We start from the raw sequence: 17,832 nt of genomic DNA, 5'->3' as shown, positions 1-17,832 counted from the left end.
CGTCGTGGGCACAGCCGTGTTTGGAAGTTCGCTGCCGTACAGCAAGAGCATAACTGATTGCTTCCATGCAATTTGAATTAATCTCATGCTTCAGGTGAAACTCAGCTAATCAGTGTAGAAAGGAAGCTGAAATGGGTGCAATCAAATTAACATCACAGAGCTGGCTCCAAACAAGAAAGAGGGGGGCGAGGGAGGCAGGCACAGCCCTTGTCACCCTTGTCACCGTTCTCATTCAGTTGTCACCAGCGGGCTGTGAAGCGGCTTGTGCCCCAGCCTGGCACGGGATGGCAGAGCGTGCCGGGGGGCTGTCGGCTCCCTTTGTAGCTAGTCTTATCTCTGCCCACCAAGCGGGACGAGCCTCTTGTCGAGGCCTTGTTAACAAGGCACGGGGGGAGCGTGGCAGCAGTGCTGGCAGGGGCGGCTGTGCGGGCTGGGCACAGGGAGGATGGGTGGGCGCAGGAGGCATTGCAGGCAAGCTGTCCTCGAGGGAAGCCTGTCCACACAGCAGCGCTGAGCCGGGGCTCTGGCAGGCAGGAACCAGCCTTACTGATGTCCCTGTGCCTGGGGAGGGGGACGTGGACGACCCAGGAGCAGCACCCAGCAGCCCTTGGAGGGTCCTGTGGCCAGTCCTGAGTGATGCTGTCCCTCTGCTAGTGGCACAGATGTTCCAGGGCAAGCATCGGGTACCACGTCAAGAGGTGCTGCCTGTGCACCCCAGACTGTGCTGCCTGCACAGCTGGCTGAGGTTTTCTTCTGGCTTGGTTTGCTGCTTCCCCCACTCTGGACTGCATGCCACTCTCCTGGGACCCTGGCAATTGAGAGAAGTTGATATGTTTACATCCAAGGAGCTGCTTTTAATCAAACATCAATAAGTGCATTTCAGCGAAGCAGAGCCTGAAACGGAGCTCCTCTCCCAGGGCCGCCAGTTGCCAAGAAGAGGGCTGATGCTTCCACAGCTGCCTCAGCTCTGGGGGGCTGTCCTGCCCCTGCAGCACCTGCGCCCACGCACCCCCATGCACCGCACCGCCCTCCAGCCTGGGCTAAACGAAGGCTGAATGCAGGGAAGCAGCCTCCTGTGCCCCCGCCTGCTTCTCAATGGCTTGGAACTGGGGACAGCAGGCAGGAGCCCGGCAAGGGCTGCTGTAGTGCCAAAACTGAGTGCCGAGACGCTGTCCTAGCTGTGAGTGCCCTGAGACGCTGTCCTAGCTGTGAGTGCCCTTATTCTGTGGTCTGTGTGCTCGGAGCCAGAGCAACGGTCGGCCCCATGTCTGGGATAGGTGCAAGAGCCCCCCGGCTGTTCTTGTGCTCTGCCTTCACCCCAGCGGGGTGCGGGACGCTGGGGCTCGGCCAGCCCTTCCCATGCCTGCCCCACTCCCCGGCGTAGCCCTGGCATCGGGCTGCAGGCTGGCAGAGGTGTTGGGGCTGGGGGAAGGTGGGGACTGGCTGAAGGTGGGATGGGGCAGAGCTAGGAGAAGTCTTGCTCTGTTTCTTGTAGCTCTGGTTTTCCCATGCCCTGGACTGCAGGTCTGGCAGCAATACACCACGGGTCCGAGTGCTGCCCGGGCATCCCTGCTCTTTGCCATCCCCATGCCGGCTTGTGGGCTCCTCAGGACAGGAATGTCACAGGGTGCTGCCAGCGGGTGCCAGGACACTGCTCTGTCCCAGCCACGCAGGCACCTGCCCTGCACCCTGCAAATACGGGCGGCTCAGGAGGAAAGGTTTCCTTAGCTGTTAATTGAATTACATTGCCACAGAAAGCCGAGAAGTCGTAGCTCATTAGAGCCTCTTGTGTCCCATTATAACAGTGTGTGTTGCCTTTGCGGATTGTCATTATCATATATTACTGCGGGACTCAGCAGTGCTGTTTGTTTATGCATTACATTTTTTTTTGCTGCTTACCCAGGCTGCCCTCGCCCCCCCAGCCCGTTTTTCCTGCACGGTGCACGCCACGGCCAGCCCGGTGGCATCAGGGCAGCACGAGGGCTTGGCTCTTGGAGCAGTGATGCTGCCAGGGATGGAGCCGGCCAGGGCTCTTACAGCTATCGCTCGCAGCAAGGAGAAGCGCTTCGGCAGAGGCTGCTGCAGCGCACAGGGATGGGCAGGAGGAGAATGAACCTGGCACCGGCTGGCGTGTTGGCTTTCCCCGCAGCAGTGCTGCTGCCGGGCCAGTGGCCCAGGCGCCTGGACAGCTTCGTGCCAAGGCTGTGGGTGCTTACCAGCAGTGAGAGGGACTCACTGCACTGTCCCAAGGGCCGTCCCGGACTGTGCTGCAGCCGCTGCTCGGGCAGCACCGTGATGCGCCCATGCTGGATGGTGCAGCCCGGTCAGGCAGTCAGTGTGGCATGGGGACTCCCCACCATCCTCATTTGCGTATTGGGGTGGCTATGAAAAAAACCTATCTCTGGCATCTGCAATGCAAAGGCAGCCTTGCTGATATGAAATCGCACTCTATATTCTGCCCAGGTTTATACGAGTGAATTATGCAAATTTGTGATGGAAAACATTCTTCCTCTCATCCTCGGGAGTGTAAAACCTTAGTCAATAATTCATACCCGCACGTCTCAGACTGGAGGCTTTCTCTTCATTATAGTGTGTGCTTGGTTATTTGTCTTTCACGTTTTATTGTCTACCCCGGTGTAATGCTATGCATTATAAAATTTATCTGCTTCATTATTTTATGATCCTGAGCCGTATAATGCAGCGAGACGATTCTGCTTCAGGCTGCGTGGCCTCTTGGTGAGACCTGCATCCGCCGCCTCCCCGGTGGGATCTGCAGGCTGTGCCAGGGCCGGGCAGCCGTGGGTGGCACCCAGCCATCCCCTGGGCCCACCGGTGACCCCCTGCCTCCCCACAGTCCCGGCCATGATCACCTCCCACCCCAACACCACCATCGCCATCAAGGGGCAGACCAAGGAGCTGAACTGCACTGCTCGGGGTGAGCGGCCCATCATCATCCGCTGGGAGAAGGGTGACACTGTCATCGACCCCGACCGCAACATGCGCTATGCCATCACCACCAAGGACAATGGTGACGAGGTCATCTCCACCCTCAAGGTGAGGGATAGGGGCCTTGCACTCACCCAGGCTGCCGGGTGTTTTGCTTGGGTGATGGAGGGTGGCACGGGGTTGCCCAGGGAGGGTGCTGGTGGTCCCCGGCGGGTGTTGCGGAGGCTGGTGCTGTGGCTGGGCTGCCAAGGTGGCAACAGAGAGAGCAGCAGGGAGGGATGCTAGACAACCCACTGGAGGGATCATGTCTCCAACCAGCAGCACCATGCACTGAGTGCGTCTACCCCGGCCTCAGTGCGCTGCAGTGCAGCCAGGAGAAGCACCTGGCCAGCGCCTGGACTTTTACAACCACCGTAAGAGTTAGTGTTGCCCTGGGCCCACGCGAGGAGCTTCCGATTTTATTTACATCAATTAAAAACCAGCCACTGTCTGCTTGCTGTGACAAGACTTTGCATTAAGTCTCAGCTGCTTGTATGATGGGCTCTGGTGGTCAAGGTGTTCTGCAACACCAGGAATGTCTCAAAGAACAAATATTGTGTGCAGATCTGAGCCAGGGGACAGGGGGTTTGGAGGGTGACCTGCCTCCCCAGGCACAGCTCCTTCTGGGGCCGGTGCTGGGACCAGGCAGCGCTATGGGGGGAAGGCAGGGGCACAGTGCTCAGGGTAGCTCAGCCTGAACTGGCTCCTCTTCTCTCCCTGAAATCTTTGTAGCTGAAACCAGCCGACCGTGGGGACTCAGTCTTCTTCTCCTGTCATGCCATCAACTCCTACGGCGAGGACAGAGGCTTGATCCAGCTCACTGTCCAAGGTACTTGTTCCCCAGGGTGCAAAGCCTTGCTGTCAAGGTCCTGCTCCCAGGGGGGCTTCTTTTCCTGTCATTTCTAACCTGCCCCTGTGTCCCAAAGAGCCCCCTGACCCACCGGAGCTGGAGATCCGTGAGGTGAAAGCCCGGAGCATGAATTTGAGATGGACACAGCGGTTTGATGGCAACAGCATCATCACCGGGTTCGATATCGAGTACAAGAACAAGTCGGGTAGGTGATGGCCGCTCTCCCCTGCCCGTGATGCCGCAGCGGGGCTGGGGGCTGCGCTGCAGCTGCAGTGTCCTGGGGCTGGGCTGCATGGGCAGGTGCGGAGTTGCCCTGCCGCTGCCTCCAAGGGAATATTCTGCATCCTGGTTCCTTTGATGAAGAAAGGAGAGAGCGGCATTAATGAAATATGTTAATTTCTTTTGGATGGGAGCATTTGAAAGGGAATATTAAAAGAGATGACATCTGCGAAAAGCCAAACCCAGACTGCACAACAGCGAGGAGGGGGGAGGTGTCACCTCTGCGGGGGCTAAGGACAAAAGCCAGAGGTGCTTGGGGTCTTCACCTGCCTGAGCATGGCCCCCTTGGTGCTGTGGACCCTCGGATGGGATTCAGATGCTGACCCTCCTGCTTCACTCTGCTGCTTTTCCAGATTCCTGGGATTTTAAGCAGTCTACGCGCAACATCTCCCCGACCATCAACCAGGCGAACATTGTGGACCTCCACCCAGCTTCTGTGTACAGCATCCGCATGTACTCCTTCAACAAGATCGGGCGCAGCGAGCCGAGCAAGGAGCTCACCATCAGCACGGAGGAAGCAGGTGCCGCTCCTGGCTCATGGCACGGGCGCTGGGGCCGGCGGCCAGGGGTGGCCACGGGCAGCACGGGGGCTGTAGCCTGGAGCGAAGCTGACTGTGGCAGAGTTCCCTTAAAGCTGAGTGTTTTCCTGAGGAAGTCCTTTCCCTGGTGCTTCTCAACATGCTCTTTTGGGTCCGTTTCTCTGCAGCTCCCGATGGGCCTCCGATGGATGTCACCTTGCAGCCGATGACGTCCCAGAGCATCCAGGTCACCTGGAAGGTGAGTGGGGCCGGGGTGGTGCGTGACGTTCCCCTGGTCACAGGGGCTTGGGCAGCACCAAACGCCATTCCAAGCCTCTGCGGTGACAGCTTGTCCTGGGACCCAGCATTTCGTCAGTGGTACAAGGGCCAGGAAGAATTTCCTGGGTGAAATGGGAACCTGAAGGCTGGGCATGCAGCTCAGCTGCATTATGTGGGGTCCTTACTAATCATGTTTTATAACAAGCTCGTTATCTCATAGGATGTCCGTGGGGGGCCATAGGAAAGAGAGGATATATATGTAGAAACTGAGACACTGGGTTGCAAAGTGTTTGAGGAAAGATCAATACAACTTAGAATCGGATTTATTTTTCCAAAGGTGCATAATGAAAAATAAAATTGATTATAAAGTTAGGACTTCGGAATGAACCGGTAAGTCAATAAATTTATGGTTCCAGCTTCCCCCCCCCTCCCCTTAAGCACTGAAAAACAGATTAATGGAAAGTAAGATTCACTTGAAAGATAAGTCACTTTGTTTTAAGAGTATTTCAGTAAGATGGATCACCCTGGCTTTGTAACATAAATTTGCAATCAACCCTATTGATTTTTTAATGCTTCAGAGAAATATTGTTAAGATTGATCTCAACCTGGCCTTGCACATTTTTAAGGCTGTCAGACTTGGGGCTTTTCCCTCCTCCTGTTGAGCTGCTCCACTTAGGGAACGGTGCTGGCTGGGCATGTCCCCCTTTCTGACAGCCTCCAAGGATCAGCTGGACTTCTTTTATCAACATTCTGCCATGTGCATGAACTTAAAAGCATTGAGAAAAGCCACTGGGGAGAGATGGTTGGGGCACGGGAGCCCTGTGAGCCTCCCGGGAGGTGCTCGCTGGGCAGTGTAGCCCTGCGTGACGCTGGGTCTTGCACCCCTCATTCCTCAGGCCCCAAAGAAGGAGCTGCAGAATGGGGTGATCCGTGGCTACCAGATCGGGTACCGGGAGAACAGCCCGGGCAGCAACGGGCAGTACAGCATTGTGGAGATGAAAGCCACGGGAGACAGCGAGGTCTACACACTGGACAACCTGAAGAAGTTTGCCCAGTATGGGGTGGTGGTGCAGGCGTTCAACCGTGCGGGGACGGGACCGTCGTCCAGCGAGATCAATGCCACCACACTGGAGGATGGTAAGGCTGTCCCCATCCCCAGGTCCCAGTGCCAGGTCCCACCTGGGGGACCCCAACCCTTCCACCCTCAGTGCTCCCTGCCCCATTCTGAGCAGATGTCGGGCACTTGCTGCCCCCCCCCCCCCCCCAGCAGCGTTTTGCTCTTGGCTGCGTGGATGTGCGTGCATGCTCACGGCTGCCCTGGGGAGGAGTTGTGAGCATGAGGATGCCAGGACACCCATGGCACCAGGTTTCTGTCGCAATTAGCCACCTGTCAAGGTGGATTTGGACATTGCCATAGTGCCGGGGGGTTTCCATCCAGGAGAGATCACTGGTGGCCTCAGTCATTTTAAAAACAATGAGAAAAAAGTTTTGCAGTGCATTTGCTCAGCAGTTTTTCATACTTAATTAAGGCTCTCGTTAGCCTGTCAAACCATGATCATTTCCTGGCTACATTAGCACTCCTCCTGGGGTATTCAAGGGCCCCTGTTTTAGCAATAGTGTCTTTTCCATAATTATATTACCTTCATTTTGTTCAAACGGACTATCTATATTAGTTTATTATACTCTGTCCCTAATTACATGGTGCTTATATTTTTGCACCTAAGTAATATGAAACAATAATCGTTTTCAAAGAGGATCGTTACAGTGATGTATTATCATTTAAATGCTCATAAAAATTAGAGTTACCTCTTACGGGGCAATGGGATCTAATTACCTCACATCCAGCCAGCTCTCCCGCTCTCCCCTTACTGGGAAGTGCAGCATGTCCTGGTGGCCTCCCTGTCCCCATCAGTATGGGCGTTGCACCTGCCTCAGGGGGTGCAGGAGGAACAAAATGGGGTGTCGGAGGCAGACCGCTGCATGTGCCCAGGACCAGTTCCAGAGGCTTGAGCAGCAGGGGGAGAGGGGCAGCAGCATGGTGGGGTCCCATGCAGGTGCAGTCAGGGTGCTGACCCCTGGGACATGGCTCCTTCAGCCTTGCATCCGCCGGGCACGTGTCGCCTCTCCATCCTGCTGCTGATTGTTCTCTCCATCCATCCCCTCCTCAGTTCCCAGCCAACCCCCTGAGAATGTGCGGGCCATCTCCATCACGTCGGATGTGGCCGTCATCTCCTGGTCGGAGCCCCCACGCAGCACCCTCAATGGGGTGCTCAAGGGATACCGGGTCATCTTCTGGTCCCTCTACATGGACGGAGGCAAGTGCTGGTGGAGAGTGGGTGGTGCGAGGGACCCGGGTGGGTGGCAGTGTGGAGCTGATGGGGCACCATCTCCCCACAGAGTGGGGGGAGATGCAGAACATCACGACCACACGGGAGCGAGTGGAGCTGCGGGGCATGGAGAAGTTCACAAACTACAGCGTGCAGGTGCTGGCGTACACCCAGGCAGGCGATGGCGTCCGCAGCAGTGTGCTCTACATCCAGACCAAGGAGGACAGTAAGTGGCACTGCCCAGGGGAGTAGGTGCATGTGGGCGCACTCTCTTCTTACCCTGGCTGATAAACCCTGGCAACGTGTGTTAATTAGGAGATGGAGCACTGAGCAGTAGCTGTTAGCAATGAATAAATAAAGGTAGCTGTGCAGCCCCTGGAGCAGGCAATCATGGCCAGGCAGGACGACTTCTTTCTTTTTATTTTTTCCCTGCTTGGTTTGCCAAACCTGAGGTCAGATCCCATGCCCGTGTGTGCCCAGAGTCGCACGTGGCGGGGAAGGGAGGAAGGCAGCCAGCGCTGCCCTGCTGCAGCTGCATGGTCCTCAGCTGCTGCTCTGGGGCAGGACCTGAGCCCACCTGCAGGCAGCCCCAGCCCGCTGGGGTCTTGCTGCTGTCACTTGGTGTTGCAACACGCTGCAGCTGGCTGACACTGGGAGACAGGAGCATTTGCTCATGCCACAGCGCGTTGTGTTGCTGCACTGGCAAGGGATGGGCTGGATCGGCTGGGGAGGTGCAGGGGAAACCCCCCGTGTACAGCCATGGGCAGGGTATTTCCCTTTCTCTTTTTTTCCTTTTCCTTAAGTGTGGATATTTAAATATTTACACCCCTGCCTGCCCTACTTTAATGCTATTAAGTCAGTAGCAGAGCATCTCGTGGGCCGTGGGCTGGTGTTGCTGCCTGCCAGTCCCGGGAAGTGCCAGCTGCTGGGGTGGCAGGCGCAACCGGGCAGGGTAAGGCTGAGCCACTCTGGCAGATTAAGGAGATGGCCATTAAAAGCCAATCACAGTTTCCAAACCAGAGCCTTAGCTGCAATTAACCCTCTTGCCCCTGGCTCGGCAGGGAAAGGAGCCACCTGTGGAGAGGTGTCCCACCGGTGGCGGGGTGACCACTCACCAGCAGACCCGTCCCTGCCTCCATCTGCCCGATGCTGGTGGAGCAACACCATTGCAGCTTCTCCCCAGCACGTGGGTGGCATGCCAGTCCTGCAGCAGGGTGCTGCTGCCTCGCTGAGCTGGCCAGAGACCTCGGAGACCTCCCGGTGCCGGCTCTGTCACACTCTCCCTCCTTCAGTTCCAGGTCCCCCAGCTGGCATCAAGGCTGTCCCGTCTTCTGCCAGCAGCGTGGTGGTGTCCTGGCTGCCTCCGGCCAAGCCCAACGGCATCATTCGGAAGTACACCATCTTCTGCTCCAGCCCCGGCTCGGGGCAGCCGGTACGGGATGGGGACAGGGCAAGGCTGGGGAATGGGCCTGGTGTGCCGGAGGAATGCTGTGCTGGCGAGCGGGAGCGGGAGGGAAGGTGGATGCCAGCTGGCAGCAGCAGCAAAGGTCCCCTGGGCCAGGTCTGTGCACTGCAGAGTTGCCAGGGCACCCGTGGGCACCCTGCATGAGGGCATAGTCCCATCATCTACATCTATCTCTCCCCTTCCTCTGGCATCTGCCCTGCTCAGCGCTTGCTCCAGGAGGGAAATACGTCAGTAGCTGACCAAAAATGAAATAGAAATCAAACCTGGTCCCATCCCTCCTTCGTGAGGGAGAGGTTGATGGGAGGTCTGCAGACTAGTGCTTATCAAAAGCTCCTTCTCAAACTCATTTCACTATCTGAGCCTCTGGTTTCCAGGGCAACATAATCTTTTCATCAAAGCAACTGGTAAAACCGCTGGGATCCGATATTGTTTTCTTGGCATCTTGTCAAAACTGTCATTTGGGTAAAAAAAAAAAATTATGTATACTGTACAATATTCATATAGGTTTCTGCTTGTGGGGCACATTTCCAGCTGTGGGGCTCTCAAGAGCGCGCATTTGAAGACTGTGAATGTGCAGATACGGGTCTGTAGTGGCGTGTTTGCACACATATATACCACATCCATCCCGTGCAGCAGGGATCGTTGAGCCCCTGCCCCCTCTGCGGTGCCAGCGTGGCAGGGCAGCCCTGGCTGGGTGGCCGGTGCCGTGCTCCCCACGGGGCATGCTTGGGGCTGCGTGGCTTTGGCCCCAGCGCAATGGAGACGGGTGCCCACACCTGCACCCAGCCTTGCTGCGAGCCAGCCCTCTCCCAGGGGCTGCCCGTGGGGCTGGGGGTAGTTGCTGCAGGCGATGGAGGATGTGAGCCCACGTGGGGTTTTGGGGACCACCTGGCTGCTTGCTGCAATAGCAGAGGGGTCTTGGCAGCCCGGCCGGGGTTTGCCTCCGTGCCTGGACCCGCTGCATCTCGGCGGGCGGCCGGGGAAGCGTCCTTTCCCGAGAACAAATCGTGCCGTCGCAGCCATCTGTTCCTTGGGCTCCGGCTCGGGCTCCCTGGAGAAATTACGACACCAGCCGGTTTACACCGGCATTGAGAAGCACCGAGCAGAGCTGAATCGCTGCTGGGGAGAAAACCCATGGCACCTCGAGGAGGTGGTTGTGGGCCCTCAGAGAGCGAAGGGAGCTCCCCAGGGATGGCTCCTGGCGGAGGGCCAGGTGGGGTGACAGGGACCTGTGGACCTTCTTTGCCAGCTGGCCAGGGGTGGGAGTGAGGGCACGAGCCAGCTGGCAGTGGGATGGTAGGGATGCTCTGGGATGGGGATGCCCAGGGACAGGCAGCTGGCCCAGAGGTGACTTTTCTTTGCTGACAGCTCAGGTGCTGCTCCAGCCTCTGTTTTGCCCGGGCTGGTGGCAGTGCTTCTGCTGCTGTGGTGCCCGAGCTGAGGACAATGAGGGCGAGAGTCTCATGGAGGCTGCACCTTCTCCAATCTCACTCTCCACAGGCCCCCAGCGAGTATGAGACCAGCCCTGACCAGCTCTTCTACCGCATCGCCCACCTGAACCGCGGGCAGCAGTACATGCTGTGGGTGGCCGCCGTCACCTCCGCTGGCCGTGGCAACATCAGCGAGAAAGTCACCATCGAGCCTGCTGGGAAAGGTACGGCAGGGACCACCGGCTTGCGGCGGAACGCACACCCCGGCTCTGCTGTCCCCTCCCTAGGGTTGCTCTGGCTGCTCTGTATCAGCCCGCAGCAAGGGACAGCTGGGGTGACTTGTGCCTGAGGCAGAGGGGGGACAGCACGGACAGCCTCAGCTCTCCTTACACATCGGGGAGGAGGGGAGGTCCACACATGGGGCCTACCCACTGGGCTGACCTCCTCCTTGCCCCCAAGCCCCTGCCAAGATCATCTCCTTTGGAGGCACCGTCACCACCCCATGGATGAAGGATGTGAGGCTGCCATGCAACTCTGTTGGGGAGCCGGTCCCTGCCATCAAGTGGACCAAGGACAGGTACTGAGGGGGGCTGCCAGCTGTGCTGCAGCCCGGACCAGTGCTGGCTGCATCGCCCTTGCGGTGTCACACACGGCTGATGTGCCCTCTCGTCTCCCGGCAGCGAGGACTCTGCCATCCCTGTGACCGTGGATGGCCATCGCCTGATCCAGGCCAATGGCACGCTGGTGCTGCGCTCGGTGAAAGCGGAGGACTCTGGCTACTACACCTGCACCGCCACCAACACCTGGGGCTTCGACACCATCATCGTCAACCTGCTGGTGCAAGGTGAGGGGCGCTGGCGGGAGGTGGCCTGTGCACTCCCGTGTCTGTGTCTGGGAGCGTGTGCCCTGCATGGACACACTCCGTCTCGCAGACGGCGCGGCGAGCCTGCCCTCTTGCTTGTCCACTGCTCTCGGTGGGGCGAAGCACCCCAGGGTCTTTCCTGGGCAAGGGGCTCTTGCTGGCCCAGCGCTGAGCGGCAGGTCTTGTTGGTGTTTCCCCTTTTGGGGGCCGTAATTCAGGGCACTTTCAGCCGGTGCGTGTGAGATGCTCACGAGCTTTTCCCTCCTCCCTAGTGCCCCCAGACCAGCCCCGCTTGACCGTCTCCAAGACCTCAGCATCATCCATCACGCTAGCCTGGATCCCTGGGGACAACGGGGGCAGCTCCATCCGAGGTACGGCTGCTGAGAGCGATGGGGCTGGCACCAGCACCACAGCACCCATCTCCATCCCTGAACTGTGGGTGCCTCTGGTCCCAGCACTGGGGGACGAGGCTCATGGTGTGTGTCTGCGTGCACAGCATGCAGTGGTGTGCCTGAACTTTTGTCTCCGTGCCTCAGTTTCCCCCTCTCTGAAATACCTCAGAAATACTCCAGAGTAAAGCTGATGCCTCTGAGCTCGTAGGAGGGCTGCCAGTCCTAATGAGGGGGCTCATAAGGTGGTTTGGACAAGATGCAGGGATTGAAGTAGCTAACAAAGGACATGTCATTAATCGCTCAGATGCTGGTGGCCAGGGCCAGCCCTGTGGCTGGTCCGTGTCTCCTGCATTGATGGACTCTGAACCTGACAGGGCAGGATTTTTCCCCCATCCCCCAGCATCCCCCATCCCTGGCAGGCTGAGGGGCTTCAGGAGGGCTCCAGGAGCACCCCTGCCTTCCAGAGCCTCCTTTCTGCTCTGATTCATCTCAGGAATTAGGCATTGAAACAGCTGCACGCAGAGGGGGGAGTGGGGAGTGAGGAAGGAGACCTCGCTTACAATTAATTAAAAGCATGAAAGTAATTACAAGCAAATCTCCCCAGCCAGCAGCCTTTCACTCCAGCGGACTCTGTTGATAAATTTGGTTATAATTGGATTAGAAATATTAAAAACATGCTGCATGTACAAAATAAATAAATAACCGGTGGCAGGCACCAGGGTGCCAGGCTTCGTGGGCAGTGTGGGGGTGCCAGGGCTGGCTTCAACATGGCCAGGAAGGCATGTGCCTGTGGGAAGGTCACAAGCCTGTGGAGCTTTCACACCAGGCAGGTGCAAGAAGCATCCCCTCCCTCAGCCCTGCTCTGCCCGAGCCGGAGCTGGGTGCTCACAGAGCAGTGCCACGAGGACCACGTGTGCCTTTGCGTGGGTCCTTGGGCATCACCGCGCTGGCACCCGGCTGGCGTTGGCACCGGGAGTGGTCCTGCACGCTCTGCCTTACGTGGCTCGTGGCTCACGTGCAAAGGCAGAAAGCCTGCTTTTCTCTGTTGTTTTGATTTGAGAATTGCCAAATAACCTGCAAAAAAGAACCAAATCTATCAATGTGCCATGAAAGTTTGGGATTCAAACAGGACAGGCAGAGCAGCAGAGATGTGCTGCCTTGGGGGGCACCGATGTACTCGGCAGCGTATCCCTCGCCCAAAGCTCCGACTGTGTGCCTGCCCCTCCCCGGGAAACCCTGGCGAGCTGTCTTCGGGTGTCTTGTGACAGTGGTGTAACAGGTTTGATCATCTAGGACACGGTGTGCTTCGTAATATTCTTAATGAAGGGAGAAGAGGCGGCAGCATGCAATGACAGAAGCAACTTCCTAGCGGCTTCCCAAGGGAGCTAGTTAATTCTGGCTTTCCCTTTATAGCCTCGCACCAATCAATCACGTTTCGTGTTCCTGTGTGCAGCCAAGCGATGGGGGCCGTGCTGGTGGCACTGGAGGCAGGCGATGCGCAGACAGGGGAGCAGGTGGGGAGTGGGTCATGGGGGAGCACCCAGGGGGCTCTGGTAGAGCTCTCAGGAGGGGGCTAGCTGCTGGGGGTGCCTGTGCACCTCTTGCCTGGGCCTGTGTGGTAGGCAGAGCAGGCAGACGAGTCAACCTCTGTTCAGGGAGTGTGGAGGGTCCAGAGGGCAGCAGCTCACCCCTGCTGATGGGTTTGTGCTAACTAACCCACGTCAGCAGCGTGAGAGTAGAGGGCTGCCTTTCCATCACCGTCACATGTGTGCAGTTGGGCGGGAGTCGGTGTGTAACAGGTGCCCTGGCACTGCCAGGCTGCATCGGGCTTGGCCACGGGATGTCCCCAAGGGGGTGCAGGGTACTGGGCAGGCTCTGCTTGCCGGCAGTAACCACTTCTTCCGCCATGCCCGGCTGTTGCTTGCCACCCCCTGGCAGCCCACGTGCCCAGAGGTGACTGCCCTGTCCTTGCTCCCACAGGCTTCGTGCTCCAGTACTCAGTGGACAACAGTGAGGAGTGGAAGGACGTGTTCATCAGCTCTTCCGAGCGCTCCTTCAAGCTGGAGAGCCTCAAGTGCGGCACCTGGTACAAGGTGAAGCTGGCAGCCAAGAACAGCGTGGGGGCCGGCCGTATCAGTGAGATCATCGAAGCCAAGACCCACGGCAGAGGTGAGCCTGCCCCACAATGTCCCTGCCCTGCTGGGGGGCACTTGCGGTCCCCTCTGTACAGCAGCCCTCCTGATGGCTCCTCTCCCGCAGAGCCTTCCTTCAGCAAGGACCAGCACCTCTTCACCCACATCAACTCCACGCACGCCAGGCTCAACCTACAGGGCTGGAGCAGCGGGGGCTGCCCCATCACTGCCATCGTCCTGGAGTACCGGCCCAAGGGCAACTGGGTCTGGCAGAGCCTCCGCACCAACAGCTCCGGCGAGGTGTTCCTGACGGAGCTGCGCGAGGCCACGTGGTACGAGCTCCGCATGAAGGCTTGCAACAGTGCCGGCTGCGGCAACGAGACCATGCAGTTCGCCACGCTGGACTACGATGGCAGTGAGTGGGGGGACAAGGATGGGGCCACACCGCCGAAGTGGGGGGCTCCTGGCAGTGCTGACCACCCACGCACCCATGCTCTGCCCTAGGCACCATCCCCCCTATCAAGTCTGCCCAAGGGGAGGGTGATGATGTGAAGAAGCTGTTCACCATCGCCTGCCCCGTCATCCTGGCCACGCTGGGAGTGGCCCTGCTCTTCATCATCCGCAAGAAGAGGAAGGAGAAGCGGCTGAAGAGACTTCGAGGTGAGATGGGGCTCAGAGGGCACAGCACACGGGACTGGACCACGGAGCTGTGCCTTTCCTGGAGCAGCTCATGACGCCCTAAAGAGCTCTCTCGAAAAAAAATTTTATTGTTGTTGTTTGTGTCTCTTGCACAGATGCCAAGAGCTTGGCTGAAATGCTGATCAGGTGGGTCTCTGAGCTGCGGGTGGTGGGCGGTGGGTGGGGAATGCTGGCTGGCGGGGGTGGTCCTAGATGCTTTTAAGCTCAGGTTCAGCCCTGATGACTTGTCTCAGACCTGTGAAGGTTGTGTTGGCCACTGTAGCACGGCAGCCTGGTGCTTCTGCCTGCTGGAGGGTCCTGTCACCCACACTGGAGCTCACCTGGGGGACAGCTGAGCCCCGGGTGGGCTGGCTGGTGGCAAGCCCCAGCCCCTGCCAGGCTTGAGCCGCTGAGGCTCTCTCCAGTAATCGCCGGGTCTGCGTCCCCTCTTACCTCACAGCAAGAATAACCGCAGCTTTGACACGCCGGTGAAGGGTCCCCCGCAGGGCCCCCGACTGCACATAGACATCCCTCGGGTCCAGCTCCTCATCGAGGACAAGGAAGGCATCAAACAGCTGGGTAAGCACCGCGCCCTCCCTGCGGCGTGGAGCCCCAACCCTGGCCACGGCAGCACCTGCCCGGGGACGGGACATGGGCTGGCATCCTGCCTGGCCCCAAGAAGCCTGTGGTGTCCCCAGGGTATCCCCCTCCTACCCCATGGCAAGGCAGGGCGCAGGGTCCTGCTCCCCTTGTGCCATTGCTGGCTGTGCTGGCAGCACCCGCAGCAGTGTCCCCGGCCAGGCTCTGCCTCGCTGGGTGTTGCTGTCGCACCGTTGCCCTGCCTGCAGAACCGCCAGGCAAGTCCCCATCCACGTGTGCCCCTGTGCCCCGGCGGGGAAGCCCGGGGACCCTGCGACAGCACTAAGCGCGGGCTACCCGGTGCCTGCAGCGAGCTTCTGGCTAGAGAAAGTGGTCTGAGCTGCAGGTTCTTCCTGCAGGGGATGACAAAGCCACGATCCCGGTGACCGACACGGAGTTCAGTCAGGCAGTGAACCCCCAGAGCTTCTGCACAGGCGTCTCACTGCATCACCCGGCGCTGATCCAGAACACGGGGCCCCTCATCGACATGTCGGACATCCGCCCCGGCACCAGTGAGTGGCTGCGCATGTGGGGCTGGGGTGGTTTGCTGGGATCAGCGCAGGGGCACCGCGGCTGGTCCCCATGTGTTCCCTGCTGGAGGGGTGCTTCTGTCCCCCCACACGCAAAAGCAGCAGTTGGTAAGGGCAGAAGGAGCAGGCAGCACTCCAGGGAGGTGGGACGGCATCCTGCCCTGTTTCTGGACTGACTTGCTGTGACTCTTGTCACCTTTGTGCCTTAGACCCCGTGTCAAGAAAGACTGTGAAGTCTGCACATGGCACCCGCAACCGGTACTCTAGCCAGTGGACCCTCACCAAGTGCCAGGCGTCCACCCCTGCACGGACCCTCACCTCTGACTGGAGGACAGTGGGCTCCCAGCACGGCATCACCGTCACCGAGAGCGACAGCTACAGTGCCAGCCTCTCGCAGGACACGGGTACGCCGCGGCTTGGGGAGGCAGCAGGGAACTTACCGTTAGTTCAAGGGACAGTGGAACCGTGACTTTCCCTGCAAGAGCCACTTGCTGTTGGCTAAAAGCAGCGGTGCCGAGACGTGTGCTCCGATTTGTAGTGTTTGATGATGTTGTACTAATTACACAGATGCAGGTAACGGGCCCTTGGCTCTTGTGCCAGGTCTCGTGCTCTCTACGAGTTGGGGGTGGGTGGGGGTGGCCCCTGCCCCGTGCTCCTGGCTCTGCTGGGAGTTTCTGAGCTCCGGGTTACTGGATGTGGCCGCTCTGGTGTGCGCTGGGAGCATGTGCCTGCAGGGCTCTGTGGTGGCTCCTCAGTGGGGACAGCCTGGGCGTTCCCATGGTGACAGTGATGTGGAAAACGGCATTCCCAGGGAAAATTCCCAGCTATGTGATTCATCCTTTTCTCCGCAGACAAGGGGCGGAACAGCATGGTGTCGACAGAGAGCGCCTCGTCTACCTACGAGGAGCTGGCACGTGCCTACGAGCACGCGAAGCTGGAGGAGCAGCTGCAGCACGCCAAGTTCGAGATCACCGAGTGCTTCATCTCCGACAGCTCCTCTGACCAGATGACCACGGGCACCACCGACAACGCCGACAGCATGACCTCCATGAGCACCCCCTCAGAGCCTGGCATCTGTCGCTTCACAGCCTCCCCCCCCAAACCCCAGGACAGCGAGCGGGGCAAGAGCGTGGCCGTGCCCATCCCGCACCGGGCCAGCAAGAGTACGTACGCCCGCACTTTGGCTGTAGCTGTACGCTGCTGCTGCTGCTGCTGCTGCTTTATTTTTGGTTTTTTCCTTCTTGGTACCTTTAATGAGAGAAGGGAGGAGAGGAGCGGGGAGAAGCAGCTCTCTCCAGCGCTTTGGAGGGGGAGCTCCCCGTGCTGTGGGTCCCCCCGGCATGGGTGCAGGGTGCCCCGGGGATGGGTGACAGCCAGAGGTGCTGCGGGGAGCCCCGCCAGCACACGCTGGGGTTGGGAAAAGATCCCCACAGAACCAAATGAAAACCAAACAGCGCCAGGGTTTTTCTCCTCATGTCTCTTCACCATTTTTTTCTTCTCTTCACATTTTTCTTCTCACTTCTCTTCACATTGCTTGTTGCTCTTCCTCTCCTGACCGGTTTCCCCCGGCTCCCCTCCATTCGCAATGGTTCCCCTTTGATTCACCCCAGTTCCCCACCATTCGCCTCCATCCCCCTCCTGGTTCCCCTTGGTTCCCCTCCATTTGCCCCAGTTCGCACCAGTTTGCCTCCATTCCCCCAGTTCTCCCCGGTTCCCCTCAGTTTGCCCTGGTTCCCCTCCGTTCACCCCAGTTCTCCTCCATTCACCCCAGTTCACACCAGTTCCACCCTGTTGACCTCCATTCCCCCTGGTTCTCCCCGGTTCACCCCCATTCCCACTGGTTCGCCCCAGTTCTGCTCCATTCGCCTCCGTTCCCCCTGGTTCACCCCAGTTCCCCACCATTCACCTCCATTCCCCCCCCTGCTTCACTTCCATTCACCTCCGTTCGCCCCCGTTCCTCCTGGTTTGCCTCCATTCCTGCTGCTTCCCCCCAGTTTGCCACCCTTCGCCCTGGTTCGCCTCTGTTCGCCCCAGTTCATCCCTGTTCCCCACAGTTCACCCTGGTTCCCCTCCCAGTTCATCTCCGTTCCCCCTTGTTCGCCGCCGTTCCCCCCCGGTTCCCCCTGGTTCGCCCCTGTTTGCCTCCATTCGCCCTGGTTCCCTGCCCTTCCCCTTCGTTACCCCCTGCTTCCTCCCTGGTTTGCCTCTGTTCCCCCCACAGTTCGCCTCCGTTCCTGCTGGTTCCCCCCAGTTCGCCTCCGTTCTCCCCCATTCACCTCTGTTCACCCCTGTTTGCCCCCATTTGCCTTCGTTCTCCTCCCGGTTCCCCTCTGTCCCGCCCCCCCGGCTTCTTCTCTTCATTGTTCTTTTCTTTTCTTCAGTTTTCTCAGCTTATCTTCATATTACTTTGTGCCTTTTCACCTCTCCTCACATTTCTTTTCTGCACTTTCCCCCTCTCCTTTCCTC

The 17,832-nt window shown here is 58.8% G+C and overlaps 1 protein-coding gene across 1 annotated transcript in view; it reads left to right on the top strand.

The window, feature by feature from the left end:
- The window catches only part of DSCAML1 (DS cell adhesion molecule like 1), a 113,809-nt gene that overhangs the window by 93,950 nt on the left and 2,027 nt on the right, over nt 1-17,832 (top strand). Inside the window, exons 12-32 of the mRNA XM_040615990.1 lie at nt 2,855-3,054; nt 3,718-3,814; nt 3,912-4,040; nt 4,468-4,635; nt 4,821-4,891; nt 5,808-6,048; nt 7,080-7,226; nt 7,309-7,464; nt 8,531-8,670; nt 10,204-10,357; nt 10,593-10,710; nt 10,814-10,977; nt 11,268-11,366; nt 13,368-13,556; nt 13,647-13,934; nt 14,024-14,179; nt 14,314-14,344; nt 14,658-14,776; nt 15,196-15,348; nt 15,576-15,770; nt 16,218-16,529. Coding sequence (XP_040471924.1) covers nt 2,855-3,054; nt 3,718-3,814; nt 3,912-4,040; nt 4,468-4,635; nt 4,821-4,891; nt 5,808-6,048; nt 7,080-7,226; nt 7,309-7,464; nt 8,531-8,670; nt 10,204-10,357; nt 10,593-10,710; nt 10,814-10,977; nt 11,268-11,366; nt 13,368-13,556; nt 13,647-13,934; nt 14,024-14,179; nt 14,314-14,344; nt 14,658-14,776; nt 15,196-15,348; nt 15,576-15,770; nt 16,218-16,529 — 3,327 coding nt within the window. The remainder of the gene's footprint in view (nt 1-2,854; nt 3,055-3,717; nt 3,815-3,911; nt 4,041-4,467; nt 4,636-4,820; nt 4,892-5,807; nt 6,049-7,079; nt 7,227-7,308; nt 7,465-8,530; nt 8,671-10,203; nt 10,358-10,592; nt 10,711-10,813; nt 10,978-11,267; nt 11,367-13,367; nt 13,557-13,646; nt 13,935-14,023; nt 14,180-14,313; nt 14,345-14,657; nt 14,777-15,195; nt 15,349-15,575; nt 15,771-16,217; nt 16,530-17,832) is intronic.

This window comes from Falco naumanni, chromosome 16 (assembly GCF_017639655.2).
Source record: "Falco naumanni isolate bFalNau1 chromosome 16, bFalNau1.pat, whole genome shotgun sequence".
Taxonomy (NCBI): Eukaryota; Metazoa; Chordata; class Aves; order Falconiformes; family Falconidae; genus Falco; species Falco naumanni.
This window is presented reverse-complemented; position numbering and strand designations above follow the sequence as displayed.